Source organism: Emys orbicularis, chromosome 11 (genome assembly GCF_028017835.1).
Source record: "Emys orbicularis isolate rEmyOrb1 chromosome 11, rEmyOrb1.hap1, whole genome shotgun sequence".
Taxonomy (NCBI): Eukaryota; Metazoa; Chordata; order Testudines; family Emydidae; genus Emys; species Emys orbicularis.
Window position 1 is genome coordinate 30725133 of NC_088693.1, and position 13832 is coordinate 30738964.

A 13832-nucleotide genomic window follows, 5' to 3' on the forward strand; every position below is an offset into this window, starting at 1 on the left:
TAGGACAAAATGGTTTCATTATGTTGTAGTAATTTTCTTTGCTCTATGACAGGTGACAAATCTGAAGATATAGCCTATTGGTTGGTATTTCTGTGTTTCTCTTCGCATTTTCTATTGGGTGACATTTCTGATAATGAAGAGTCCATGTTTTTTGCACTTCCCTCTTCCCCCCGCCCCCAGACAAAATTTTACATTAAAAAGCCTCTTCAGTGATAACTGACATGATAAATTACCCCATAGTAGTCAAGATAATAGTGAAACATCTGAGCAATTTACCTCATTTCCGGAGTTTATATTTCAGAAAACTTGTGGCTACAGAGATATGGTGGATGCAGAGATATATTATCTATAATCTCCAGGATTTTTAGGGGTTCAATAATTTATTAATGGAATCGATATAGTACATGAACAATAATTATTGTTTTGTACTGAGAGCCTGACACCACTAGAGTGCACTAGAAATCTATTTTTCTCTTCTACAATAAAAACAGCCTCATTTCTATTTTCAAACAAAAAATTAGAAGTATCCTCCCAAATATAGTCATATCTAGGGTGACCACATGTCCTGATTTTATAGGGACAGTCCCAATTTTTGGGTCTTTTTCTTCTATGGTTTTCTATTACCCCCCACCCCCGTCCCGATTTTTCACATTTGTTGTCTGGTCACCCTAGTCATATCACATATCAAAGTGCAGCTAAAACCCAGTCTCCGGTACTTATACAAATGCAACAAAGGTATAGTGGACAGAATACTTTTTCAGAAATATTTTGTGTTCAGTCCTGCTTTCCCTACCCACCCCAAATTCCCATTGATTTTAATGGAAGTTGTGGTTGTGTAAGGAATGTAGCAGGATCAGGTTGTGTGTATTCTCTGAAATTACTTCCCTTTAACTTCCTCTGGTGTTACATTCACACCATTCTGTGAACTTCAATGTCAGGTGAGTCTCATTTTCACAATGTGCTAATTATTCACATATTCAGCATCTCTTTACGTGTGTGTGTGTGTGTGTGTGTGTGTGTGTGTGTGTGTGTGTGTGTGTGTGTGTGTGTGTGTGTGTGTGTGTGTGTGAACAAAATGTAGATTCTGATCTTGGTCCATATTTCTTCACCAAAGTTCAGGGCTGTTGGAAACATTTCTAAAAATACAAAAGCATAAAATAGTCCCTCCTGAGGCATCATGGACATGCTACTTCATTTATAATTTCAGCATAAATTTAAATTAAAAAATCTGAATGTTAAGAACAAGTGACAGTGATCCCAGGTCACAAAAGTAAGGCGCTTTGTTACCATATGTAGTTCTGTCAGCTTCTGAAAGTCTTTCTAGTTTTAGAGTTCTAGTTTAGCAAGAGTAGCACTCCTGAAAGTAATCGGTCAGATCCTCAGCTGTGCTTGTGCTGTCCTGCTGAGGGCAGGAGCATAAGTAGTGTTATACCTGTTGGCACGGATGCTGGCTGTGGGGCAGTTCAGCCCCCCAGCACTGCTTCGATTTACCTCCTAGGTTATTCCAGCAGCCAGGAGCAGACATGGCCATACTCTGCCACACCTCAGACATGCCTCCCAGGCCAAGGGCAGTGCCAGGGGTGGTAAAGAGCTGCTCTGCTGGCTATAAACTCCCAGATATTTCTCTACCCCAGGGAATCCCCAGGGAGTCAGTGAAGCTGAGTTAAGGTTGCTTTACTTTAGCTGCGATGTGGACCGTATTTTCCAGTAGAGCTGATCAAATAGCACAACACAAATAAATACTGATTACTGAAATAATCATTCAGAAGCTACCAGTAGGATGAATATTATTAATCAAAGCTACTTGGAAAATATTTTATTAACCGCAGATTTACTCTCAGAAATCAGGATTAGTTCATAAAAGGTTCAGTAATCTAAAAAGGGAGGAAAGCGGCTACATTTTTTAATAATAGCTCAACCAGCTATAATTTTCAAATATTGCCATGATTATCTTAAAATACAATAAATATACCTCAATTAGAATCATAGAATATCAGGGTTGGAAGGGACCTCAGGAGGTCATCTAGTCCAACCCCCTGCTCAAAGCAGGGCCTAATCCCCAACTAAATCATCCCAGCCAGGGCTTTGTCAAGCCTGACCTTAAAAACCTCTAAGGAAGGAGATTCCACCACCTCCCTAGGCAACCCATTCCAGTGCTTCACCACCCTCCTAGTGAAAAGGTTTTTCCTAATATCCAACCTAAACCTCCCCCACTGCAATTTGAGGCCATTACTCCTTGTTCTATCATCTGGTACCACTGAGAACAGTCTAGATCCATCCTCTTTGGAACCCCCTTTCAGGTAGTTGAAAGCAGCTATCAAATCCCCCTCATTCTTTTCTTCTGCAGACTAAATAATCCCAGTTCCCTCAGGCTCTCTTCATAAGTCATGTGCTCCAGCCCCCTAATCATTTTTGTTGCCCTCCATTGGACTCTTTCCAATTTTTCCACATCCTTCTTATAGTGTGGGACCCAAAACTGGACACAGTACTCCAGATGAGGCCTCACCAATGCCGAATAGAGGGGAATGACCACATCCCTCGATCTGCTGGCAATGCTCCTACTTATATAGCCCAAAATGCCGTTAGCCTTCTTGGCAACAAGGGCACACTGTTGACTCATATCCAGCTTCTCATCCACCATAACCCCTAGGTCCTTTTCTGCAGAACTGCTGCCTAGCCACTTGGTCCCTAGTCTGTAGCAATGCTTGGGATTCTTCCTTCCTAAGTGCAGGACTCTGCACTTGTCCTTGTTGAACCTCATCCAACTTCTTTTGGCCCAATCCTCTAATTTGTCTATGTCCCTCTGTATCCTATCTCTACCCTCCAGGGTATCTACCACTCCTCCCAGTTTAGTGTCATCTCAAACTTGCTGAGAGTGCAGTCCACACCATCCTCCAGATCATTAATGAAGATATTGAACAAAACCAGCCCCAGGACCGACCGTTGGGACACTCCGCTTGATAATGGCTGCCAACTAGACATGGAGCCATTGATCACTACTCATTGAGCCTGACGATCTAGCCAACTCCTCATCTGTTATAAATCAATATTGTTCCATTGACTTCCTTGTGTGTGAACTGAGGGCAATTGGTACCTGGCAGAATTCAGCCCAGTATAAGCAGCATTCTGATATGAACTTCAGAATGCATAAATGCCCTTAGAATGCATTTGTCTGGTCATTCAAACAGCAGTACAAGAAAGCTTAGTGCAAGCCATAACTTCTCCAGATGGTCATGCTAACAAGGTATCATGATGATGACTCCCTGATGTAATGGCAATTGTAGGGAAAATAGAGCAAAAGAGGCAGAATGAAGAGATACAAGACACCTGAGAGACCTGAGGCCACCTGTATCGCAACAAAAACAAAGGAACATCTGGAAAGAGAAAATATTTAGACACTTTAAAAAAAAAATTCTCATTCGCATCTGCACTTTCTAACTAGCTATTTCCTGCCAGACAATGTTCTGTCACTCATTCTTTTTTCCCACCAATATGATGCAAACATTTAAAAAGATAATCATAAACCTTTTGGCTAAGTTACAATTGAAATTCCTTCTTTCCAAAGTGTAGTATGTACACAACTGCTGCTGGCTCTTGTATTACCATAAGTACCAATACTACCCTTTCACTGACTGGATCAAGGGCAGCCAACCCTATCTGCGAGGGCTGAAGAGTTATCTTAGCGACATGACACAGATCACATTATATATAATAAAATTAAATAGATATAAAAATCCACAAACAGTTTTCCCCTTGGGGAAGGAGAACGAAAGAAAAGGATACATGACAGATACTAGTGATGTAATTTAATCCCCTGCGGGGAGATGCTCAGATGCAGCAGTGAAAGGCGCAGTATAATAGCCTGAATAGAATAGAAATGTATCCCACCACTTGTGTCCTAAATCCATCACCAGTCAGAGGTCTGATGACAGCAGGTAGGCTTTGCCAGCTATTATGGTTTTGGGTTTTGTTTTTTTGACCTTCTAGTTAACAAAGTGTAGCTGCATGACTAGCTCCGAGCACCTTTTAACTCTGAATTAGCTTTGGTTGGCCAAGTTAACTGGAGATATCTGATTTCTGATTTGATTGGCCAGGCAATCAAATTGTCTGCATAAGGTCAATTTAAGAGGATTTTTCTCCTAACCTGCTGCTCATTTGGGTTGGTTAGACTGTTCTGCAGGAATGTGAGGGGATTTATAAATCGCTTTTCAATAACCGTTACAGCATATGAAGCAGCAATAGGAAAGCTAGCTGTGCCTAATGAAAAACTTACTCTTGCTGCCTCCTGTGTTCCAGAAAAAGGCTAATGTAAAGCATCTCTTGGCAGACAAAAGAGTTCAAGCAGATATTATGGGCACCACTGACACCAGCAGAGAATATGTTCTGTTATCTTTAGTTTGCCTAGATTACACTATGTTTCTCTTATAGAGAGCATCCAGTAAAAGAGATAATGCTAACCAATTACTTCAGGAATAACTCCATGTGTAGACAAGCCCTAAAAGATTCCTGAATAGCTATTCCTGGCTAAATCCATGCGTGGATGCTCTTATTCTCTTATGCTCTTGTCCACACATGGAGTTAATCAGTAATAGTTAATCTGCTTTCAGTTCACCCCCATCTTATTCCAGATTAATTTTCATGTAGAGACAAACTCTTATGCTAACCAGAACTCCTTGTTGTTTTTATGCTAATTAGAATGTAATACTCTTATATATTAATATATTGGGTGACCTTGGGCAAGTCACTTCCCCACTCTGTGCCTCAGTTACCCCAACTGTAAAATGGGAAGAATGATACTGACCGCTTTGAGATCTGCTAATGAAAAGCACTATATAAGAACTAGGTATTATTATAAAATTGTTCTGTTTGCGGTGTTCTGTCTCTTGCGTTTTTGTGCCTCACTTTGATGTTATTCCCTTTTCTGAATTTCCATTTTTAATTTTGTTCCCAGATTGTTAACATAGCTATGGCTAGATGCATTACTGTGGAAAACTCCACTCTGGCCTTTGAGACTTGTAACATTAGCAACAAGGTAAGATGTATTTGGGATTGCTGGTTTGTATATTGGATGTCAAATATTGTCAGTTTTATTGCTTATGCTAAAGAATCTCCCTACCCACCACCTCACTGACTTGAAGTCCATCTTGGAAGTTCATGTAATCCTTACTGCCAGGACACATTGCCAAAAGATGCCATCTTGTAAAACAAGAAATGAGTACTGGGCTGTGTTTGTAGAGGCAATAGCTAAGCAATGGAGCCTGCACCATTTCATGAAAGCTCCGAGACCCTCCAAACCAAACAGAAGTCTGAAATACAACTCAAATGCAAAATTCCATACATGCCTATAGTGGAGAGAAAACTTTAAATACAACAGGCCCACTAGTGTACTCTACCACAGTAACAAAGCCAGCATAGAAGGGAGGGTACATGGACCCGGGTAACTACAGGCCTGTTAGTTTAACATCTGTAGTATGCAAGGTCTTGGAAAAAATTTTGAAGGAGAAAGTAGTTAAGGACCTTGAGGCGAATGGCAATTGGGACAAATTACAACATGGGTTTACGAAAGGCAGATCGTGCCAAACCAACCTGATCTCCTTCTTTGAGAAAGTAACAGACCTTCTAGATAAAGGAAATGCGGTGGATCTAATATACCTCGATTTTAGTAAAGCGTTTGATACTGTGCCGCATGAGGAATTATTGGTTAAATTGGAAAAAATGGGGATCGATATGAAAATCCAGAGGTGGATAAAGAACTGGTTAAAGGGTAGACTGCAGCGGGTAGTACTGAAAGGTGAACTGTCAGGTTGGAAGGAGGTCACCAGTGGGGTTCCTCAAGGTTCGGTTTTGGGTCCGATTTTATTTAATCTATTCATTACTGACCTCGGAACCGAATGTAGGAGTGGGCTGATAAAGTTTGCGGATGACACAAAGTTGGGAGGTATTGCCAATTCGGAGAAGGATCGGGATATTCTGCAGGGAGACTTGGATGACCTTGTAAATTGGAGTAATAATAATAGGATGAGATTTAATAGTGAGAAGTGTAAGGTGATGCATTTAGGGATGACTAACAAGAATTTTAGTTATAAGCTGGGGACGCATAGGTTGGAAGTAACGGAGGAGGAGAAGGACCTCGGAGTCCTGGTTGATCGCAGGATGACTATGAGTCGGCAATGTGACGTGGCTGTGAAAAAAGCTAATGCGATCTTGGGATGCGTAAGGCGAGGTATTTCTAGTAGGGACAAGGAGGTGCTGCTTCCGTTATACAAGGCGCTGGTGAGACCTCATTTGGAGTACTGTGTGCAGTTCTGGTCTCCTATGTTTAAAAAGGACGAACTCAAACTGGAACGGGTACAGAGAAGGGCCACTAGGATGATCCGAGGAATGGAAAACCTTTCCTATGAAAGGAGACTCGAGGAGCTCGGTTTGTTTAGCCTAACCAAAAGAAGGCTGAGGGGGGATATGATTGCTCTCTTTAAATATATCAAAGGGATAAATACCAAGGAGGGAGAGGAATTATTTCAGCTCAGCACTAATGTGGACACGAGAACGAATGGATATAAACTGGCCGTGGGGAAGTTTAGGCTTGAAATTAGACGAAGGTTTCTAACCGTCAGAGGGGTGAAATTTTGGAACAGCCTTCCGAGGGAAACGGTGGGGGCGAAAGACCTCCCTGGCTTCAAGATTAGGCTAGATAAGTTCATGGAGGGAATGGTTTGATGGGATAACGTGATTTTAGTCAATTAGGCAATAACGTGCCATCGCTGGGAAAATGAGGGTCCGGCTGGAGATTCTTGCCTGTATGCTCGGGGTTCTACTGATCGCCATATTTGGGGTCGGGAAGGAATTTTCCTCCAGGGTAGATTGGCAGAGGCCCTGGAGGTTTTTCGCCTTCCTCCGCAGCATAGGGCAGGGGTCGCAAGCTGGAGGATTCTCTGCGACTTGAAGTCTTTAAATCACGATCTGGAGACTTCAACAGCTGAGTTAAGGGAAAGTGGGTGGGTCAGCTTTTGTGGCCTGCATCATGCGGGAGGTCAGACTAGATGACCACAATGGTCCCTTCTGACCTTAAAATCTATGAGTCTATGAGTCTATGGAAGTTTCTGCAGGAACGGGGCTACTTTCCTCTGTTGTCTTTTATAGGAAGTGCCTCCTGATGGGTAATACCCTACTGATTACTAGCCAATATAGACATCAGGGCACCTGCTAGGATTGATCAAGAGTAACTGTCCTAAAGGGGGCAGGGTTGGCCTTTTGTCACTGGGCGCTGTTCTGCCATCGTGGGAGGCCAGTCCTGAAGCCCCACCATTGCAATCTGGTGTTGGTAGTAGTAGACAAATCCCCTTTTCAGAATTTGTTCTGGTGCTGTCTCCAACTCTTCATTTCTACAGTCCAGTTTATAAAAGATCCTCTCCTCTCCCACCCTCACAACTACCCTGTACTCCGTTCTGCTCTGTGGGCCACCAGGAAATGCTTTGTTGACCATAGTTTGAGAATCCCTGTAATAGTACATTGTTAATGCAAACATTAGAAAACTTTGAGTTATTGGGCTATGTTCTGATCTCAGCTACAGCAGTTTGAGTGACAGATTGTTTTCTAATCAAAGTTGGAAGTAGTCTGGTTACTGAGGTCACCGAGAGCACTATCAGGCCTTAGACCAGAACTTTATTCTGTGAATTTGCTCCAGATTCACACTAACAGAACAGAACCTGGCATATCTGGAACAATTATACAAAACCTAGACTTATGTGGCTGGATTTTTTAGACGTGTAAGATAGAGAAATAAAGGGAAATAGCTCACAAAACCCAAACTGAAATCAGTCTGCTATTGTTTCTCCTCCACAGAACCAGAAGTTCAACTACACTTGGCTGAGACTAATAAAACATGGGGACTTCTGCGTAGCACCAGTAGATGCAAAGAGAACACTGGGCCTGTACCCTTGCGATAACAGAAACAATAGCCTGAAATGGTTGCATAAATCATTGGTGGCCTTTCAACCAGAACTGGTAAGTAGAGCATTTGTAATGATTTCCCCTCCACTACCACCGTAGTTACACCTGAAATAAAACTAAACAAAGGAAAACAATACTTATTGCCGGTGTTGTATGATTTTCACGTGTTTGGCAGTGAGAGAGACTATACCAAATTCACAAAGATATAAAGAGAAACAAACACACACATTTAGTTTGTCTCTTTGTGAATTTCTGAATAGATATGAGGAAAAAAGGTTGACAAAAATCGCCTTTTTCCTAAGGTACACATTACTTCAAATTATTTCAGGCACTCTGATCATTAGTCTGCTAACGCAGTTTTCAATCCTCAAGATTATTTCCTCCAAGTTACATTGAAAGCTAACCAGCTGCCAGTGTGATTTCACTCCCATGGCCCCATTTACCTTTCAGGGTGGTGTATATCAGTGTGCTGCATTAGCATTGCATCAAGCAAAATGTAATATAGTGAAACTAACCACACACACACACACACACACACAATTATTCAAATGACATTTTGTTCTCTTTTTTCCTACCTCTGCAAAGTCAAAGATTCAGGCTTGTAGATAACTCTAAGCATTAAAAAGTTCCATGAATAATTAGAAATGATTTTTCCCCCTCTGAAATGACATGCTTTTAGAGAAGCCTTCAATTTAGGAAACAAAAGTCTAGCTGTTGTGTTACCTGATCGATATTCAATAACACATTCCATTATTGACTCTCCTTCCATTTGTTCTTTTTAGCCAATCTAAAACAACAACAAAAAACCCTCCTCAAACCAAAAAAAAAAAAAAATCACTCCTTACAAAAGCCAGGATATTTTGTAAAAATAAAAGAAAATTGTCAGCCATTTATGAGACCAGATTGCACAGTAGGTACAGTGACAATTTTTGATGGTCAGCAACTCTTCCAGGCTGAACTTCAAGCCTTAAACTAGATACATTTGATGGTTCCTGCTAGGATACAGAAAGTCATGTTTCATTTTACAAAGCCACAATACCCAATTCAACACAATTGGACACAGATGATTGTACCTGCACAGGACTGAACTAGTGACAAGCCTGAACTATATCATTTAGTTCACTGAAGTAGATCAGATTAGTTTTTAGGAAAGCCCTGGACACTGGAAGCTTGTAGTACCAGCCCTGTGGGGAGAAAGACAGTCGAAAGTTATCACTGTCAGTCCCCCTCCTTTGAAAACAGCCATAAAAACTCACAAGCCAAAAAGACTTGAATGCCTTTCTCCCCCACCCCCCACTGATGAAATATTATCCTTTCTGGGCCGTCTGAAGAGCATAAGAACGGCCACACTGGGTCAGACCAAAGATCCATCTAGCCCAGTATCCTGTCTTCTGACAGTGGCCAACGCCAGGTGCCCCAGAGGGAATGAACAGAACAGGTAATCATCAAGTGATCCATCCCCTGTTGCCCATTCCCAGCTTCTGGCAAACAGAGGCTAGGGACTTGTCATTGTACAAAGAAAAACAAAACATTACCCAATATGTTACTATTAACATCTCCTGAGTTTGGGTGTTTTATTTTATTTATTTTGTTTTGAATATTAATGAGGGTGACTATTATTCATTATTTGTATTACTGTGGCATGTAGGGGTCCCAGACATGATGAGGGCTATTTGCACTAGGCACTGTACATACACATAATAAGAGCCAGCCTATGCCCTGAAGAGCTTTTAATCTAAATAGACAAGACAGGGTGGAAGAGAGGAAGTATTATTATTACCTCTATTTACAGGTAGGAAATTGAGGCACAGTGAGAGTAAGTTACTTGCTCAATATTAAGGTTTATTGTATCTACTATTTTTAAAAGTCTTGGAGAGAAAAACAAAAGTTTATATATTGAATATAGTAATTGGATTTGTAACACAGGATTAAAACTGATATTTTTTTGGTAGCATAAAATATAACTCCAGAATTTGAGAATGAGACAGGCTGAGTGATTCTTATTTTGCTGAGAAATGTGGAAATTGCTTTATCGTTAAGGTTGCATTTGAGTTTCCATTTTAATCCAAATTTGGCCACCACCTAAAATCCACAAAATGTTAATCTCAGAATTAGTAGATTAGTTCTGAGGCAAGGTAGAAATTTTCCACAAAAATTGAAATTAATTGAACAAGGAGCTCTGGAATTATGACATCCTAACAACAGATAGTCAAAGTTCAAAATGTCTAACTCTTCAACCACTTTGCAGCAAAAGCCAGACAGAAAACACACAGAGAAAAAACCAGAAAGATGGAGAGAAATAAGACTTAGTTTTTGACACCAAAACTTTCTAGATTAGATTAAAGTTCAATTTCAAAAGTTATTACTTTTTAAATCAGGAACATCACTGGGGACCTTCTGCACCACTGAGCTTAATACAGCAAGTGAAAGAACTCTAGAGACATTTAAATAAAAAAATAAGTCACTAGCACATTTCCTTGCAGAAACAGAATTTAGAATGTAAATTGCTCACTGGGGATGTGAGGTAATGGAGAGAAAACATCTTCCACCAAAAGGCTTATAAGTGGAGCTAAGGAGCACCCTTAGTTCTCCCCTCCTGCAGGTCTGAGGAAGTCCACACAAAAGGGATTGAATCTTAATCTTGTCCTCTCAAACCCAGGGTTCAAATCTGGGGTTGTGGTTAGGGTTCATTTCTAACTAAAAATAAACGGCTTTTTTGGTTTACTTCTGTGTGTGTGCAATGGAGTCAGCACTGCTCTGGGAATGGAAGACTGTCATGGGGTTTACTCACCGTTGGTGGCACTCCTCCAGGCCATCCTGGGGATTAGCTCCAGCCGGTGTCACGCCATCCCCTGGAAGTGTCTCTCCCATTGTCCTCTCATTCTACAGACCCCTCTCACTCTACGAATCACAGCTTCCTCTGACTTAGCCCTCCAGCCAGATCACTCCATGGTTCCCCCTTCCAGGTTTTTCCAGGATGCCCAGGCAGTCTGCTGTCCTCTGCCTGTGCCATATCCCCAGTGGCTGGTAGGAGAACCCAGGCCTACCCACTACTCTGGGTTCCAGTCCAGGGACCCTATACCTGCAACTATGGCCTGCTTTCCTGCAGCCCTTGTTGCTCCTTCCCTGGACTCCTTCCTACCACTCCTGGTTCCCCTCCTTTCTCTGGGTATACTAACTCCAAATCCTCCTCCCTCTTCTCAGGGAGTGGCTACAGCCTTTCTCAGCAGCCTTTGTCTGTTGTCAGCTTCCTGGCATTATAGGCCTCACCTGTTCCTGCCCAGCAGAGCCTGGTTTCAATCAATTCCCTGCTCCCTGGCTCCCCCTCCAGGCACAGCCTGTGCAGTTAATTGGCCTGCCGGGCCATCTTAATCCATTTCAGTCTTGTGTGGGAGTAGACACCACATCACAAGGGCTACTTAACTCTTAGCACAGAGTCAGCTGGTGGAACACAACATCGCTGTTGTCCAAGTCCTACAAAAACAATGGCTATTGTTAGTTTTGTTTGGAATTGTTCAGGAATGATAGAGTGTAATGTTAGAAGTCAGAGACATTTAGAGTCCAGGGGGCATTAGGACAATCCTAAAGGTGATTAAATTTGGAGCCTAACAGAACTGAAGCATTTTGTGGGGTTCTGGCAAATGCTATTTCTGCAACAAAAACAAACAAACAAAAAATTGTCATTCCTGAAAAGGATACAATTTGGAAAGGGCACCTAATATAACCAAATCTCTAACTTTCTAATGTGCGTGTCACCGTACTGTCTGCAAGAAAAAGGAGTATTATTGTAATCCAGTTAGGTTCACATTCACCGGCTTTCCATATGGTACTTGATGCTGTTTTGCTGAAAGATCATTTGGAAGCTGATTACAAAGGAGACTAGTTTGAGTTACTATATAACAAGGGTTAAAAACTAGTCACTCCAGCAACTGAATATTGCAAACCAGAAAACAAGGGGGGAAATGGGTTAATGCTGGCCACAGGAATAGTGAAGTCCTTACCCCTCATTGGGTATCATAATTCTCATCAGAACAAAGGCATGTTCAATGAATTTGTCATACACCTACAAAGCCCCAATACTTGTTCAAATAAAATAGTCGGTTAGTGATTTCACTAATATTTCACTAAGATACATGACTGAAATTATGCTATCAAATATTATACAGAGTAAAGCAATAATGTAAAAATGTCCCTACCACTGAGGATACTTGTAGTATTGCAAAAATAACAGGAGTACTTGTGGCACCTTAGAGACTAACAAATTTATTGCAATAAGTATAAGTAGGTTAAAAAATGCACACATACGTGCAAAAGGATAAGAATAAGGCCCCTAATCATTCAAACTCCTCACGATTTCATAATCCAATTTAGCATCCCAGCTCTTGGACTTAATTAACAAAATACCTAACACACTTTTCATCATAGTAAGTGTGCTTTTACTTCGTCAGTTGCGAAATACCACAGTATGAAAACCAAAGTCTTCTGCCATACGTTATCCTATATTGCAAATGCCATCTGGAGTTATTTCCTTTGCATGATAATTACCATTTAGACAGCAAGCAAACTAATCCGTTAATTTCCAAAGAATTAAAATCCCATGAAGCACAGAAGGTTTAATATAGTTCTAGTTCAACAACAGGTGTAAACTTTGGATCCCACCCAAAATTCCCTTTAAGCCTATGAATGAATCATTACATAATGCAGAAATGCAAAAATGGGCGCATTCTTGGGGATCAAAAATCTCCACTGGGGAAAACTGAGTATAATTTCTGAAGCTTTTTTTTTCCAGTTGCAAATAATAACAATTGCTGTATGAGTCCTGTTACCTATTGTCCTGTGCTGTTTCTCTTTAGATGGATCACATGGTTTTAGAACACCTTCAGCAGCCAACATGTTTGGAAGTGGATCAGTCTCACAAAATCCTGAGGGTTAATGCCTGTGATGCCTCAAATCCTTATCAGAAATGGCAGTTTGGCAATTATTATGCTGACTGAAGAGAACACGATCAAAACAGAAGCAGAGAATTCAAATCGTGTGAATTCAAGAATGACATCTGTGAGACTTGTGACAGCAATTACAAAATTGGAGGTTCATTTCCTAATGGTAATTTAAATCCATCATTTTAAATCACCATATTGAGAGATCAAAATATCAAGCAACAGCACATCTGGTTTGATATGGTTTAAAACATTCAGGCATATTTTCCACTCACTGTGGGGCACTTGGGGAAGGTTGAGTGAAAGTTTTTTCAGTAAATGGAAATACTTTCTAAAGTTCCTCATTCCCACCTTAAGCAGACCTTCACTGACTGGCTTCAGAGAGATTAATGCAAGCTACCAGAAATAGTTCCAGGGTTCAATCCCTATGACTGCACATAGCACTTGTGCTGCTGTTTGGAAGATCCACATTTGCTCATTTATCCCTCAACAAGCCAACAAAATGAAAGTACCTAGGCCCAGTACCTAAAAATCCATCCAGGATCACAGGAATCTGCTCCTACCAAATTGGATTCACTGATTCCGAAAGGTAGGTGCCTGGAGCCACTTTTGAAGCTTGGTTTCCCATGACAAAAGCCCGTCTTTAATCACAAAAAATATAAATCTTTCAGCACTTCTAACCTAGCAGCAGGCAAGGCCCTATAAGTGCTGTATTTGCATACAGGCACCGTGAATTTGCTACCTTGGTTTGACCTCCTGCTTCCTAGATGGGCAAGGAGTGGTTAGGCTGCAAAGCAGTGGGATGTGCCTTATCTAGCACTACAGCTAACCCTCTGGGCCAGTGCAAGAACAGTATGAATGCAGTAGACTTTAAAGAGACTCTCCATTCAGCCCTTCTCAGCCAGAAAGAAGTGCCTCAGCACAGAGCCATGAAAAGGGAAAATA

General features: G+C 41.3%; 1 protein-coding gene across 1 annotated transcript in view; it reads left to right on the forward strand.

The window, feature by feature from the left end:
* Nucleotides 1-12944, forward strand: part of GALNT5 (polypeptide N-acetylgalactosaminyltransferase 5) — a 30135-nt gene extending 17191 nt beyond the window's left edge. Inside the window, exons 8-10 of the mRNA XM_065413724.1 lie at nt 4952-5032; nt 7843-8004; nt 12804-12944. Of these exons, the coding sequence (XP_065269796.1) occupies nt 4952-5032; nt 7843-8004; nt 12804-12944 (384 nt within the window). The remainder of the gene's footprint in view (nt 1-4951; nt 5033-7842; nt 8005-12803) is intronic.
* The last annotated feature ends 888 nt before the right edge of the window (nt 12945-13832 follow it).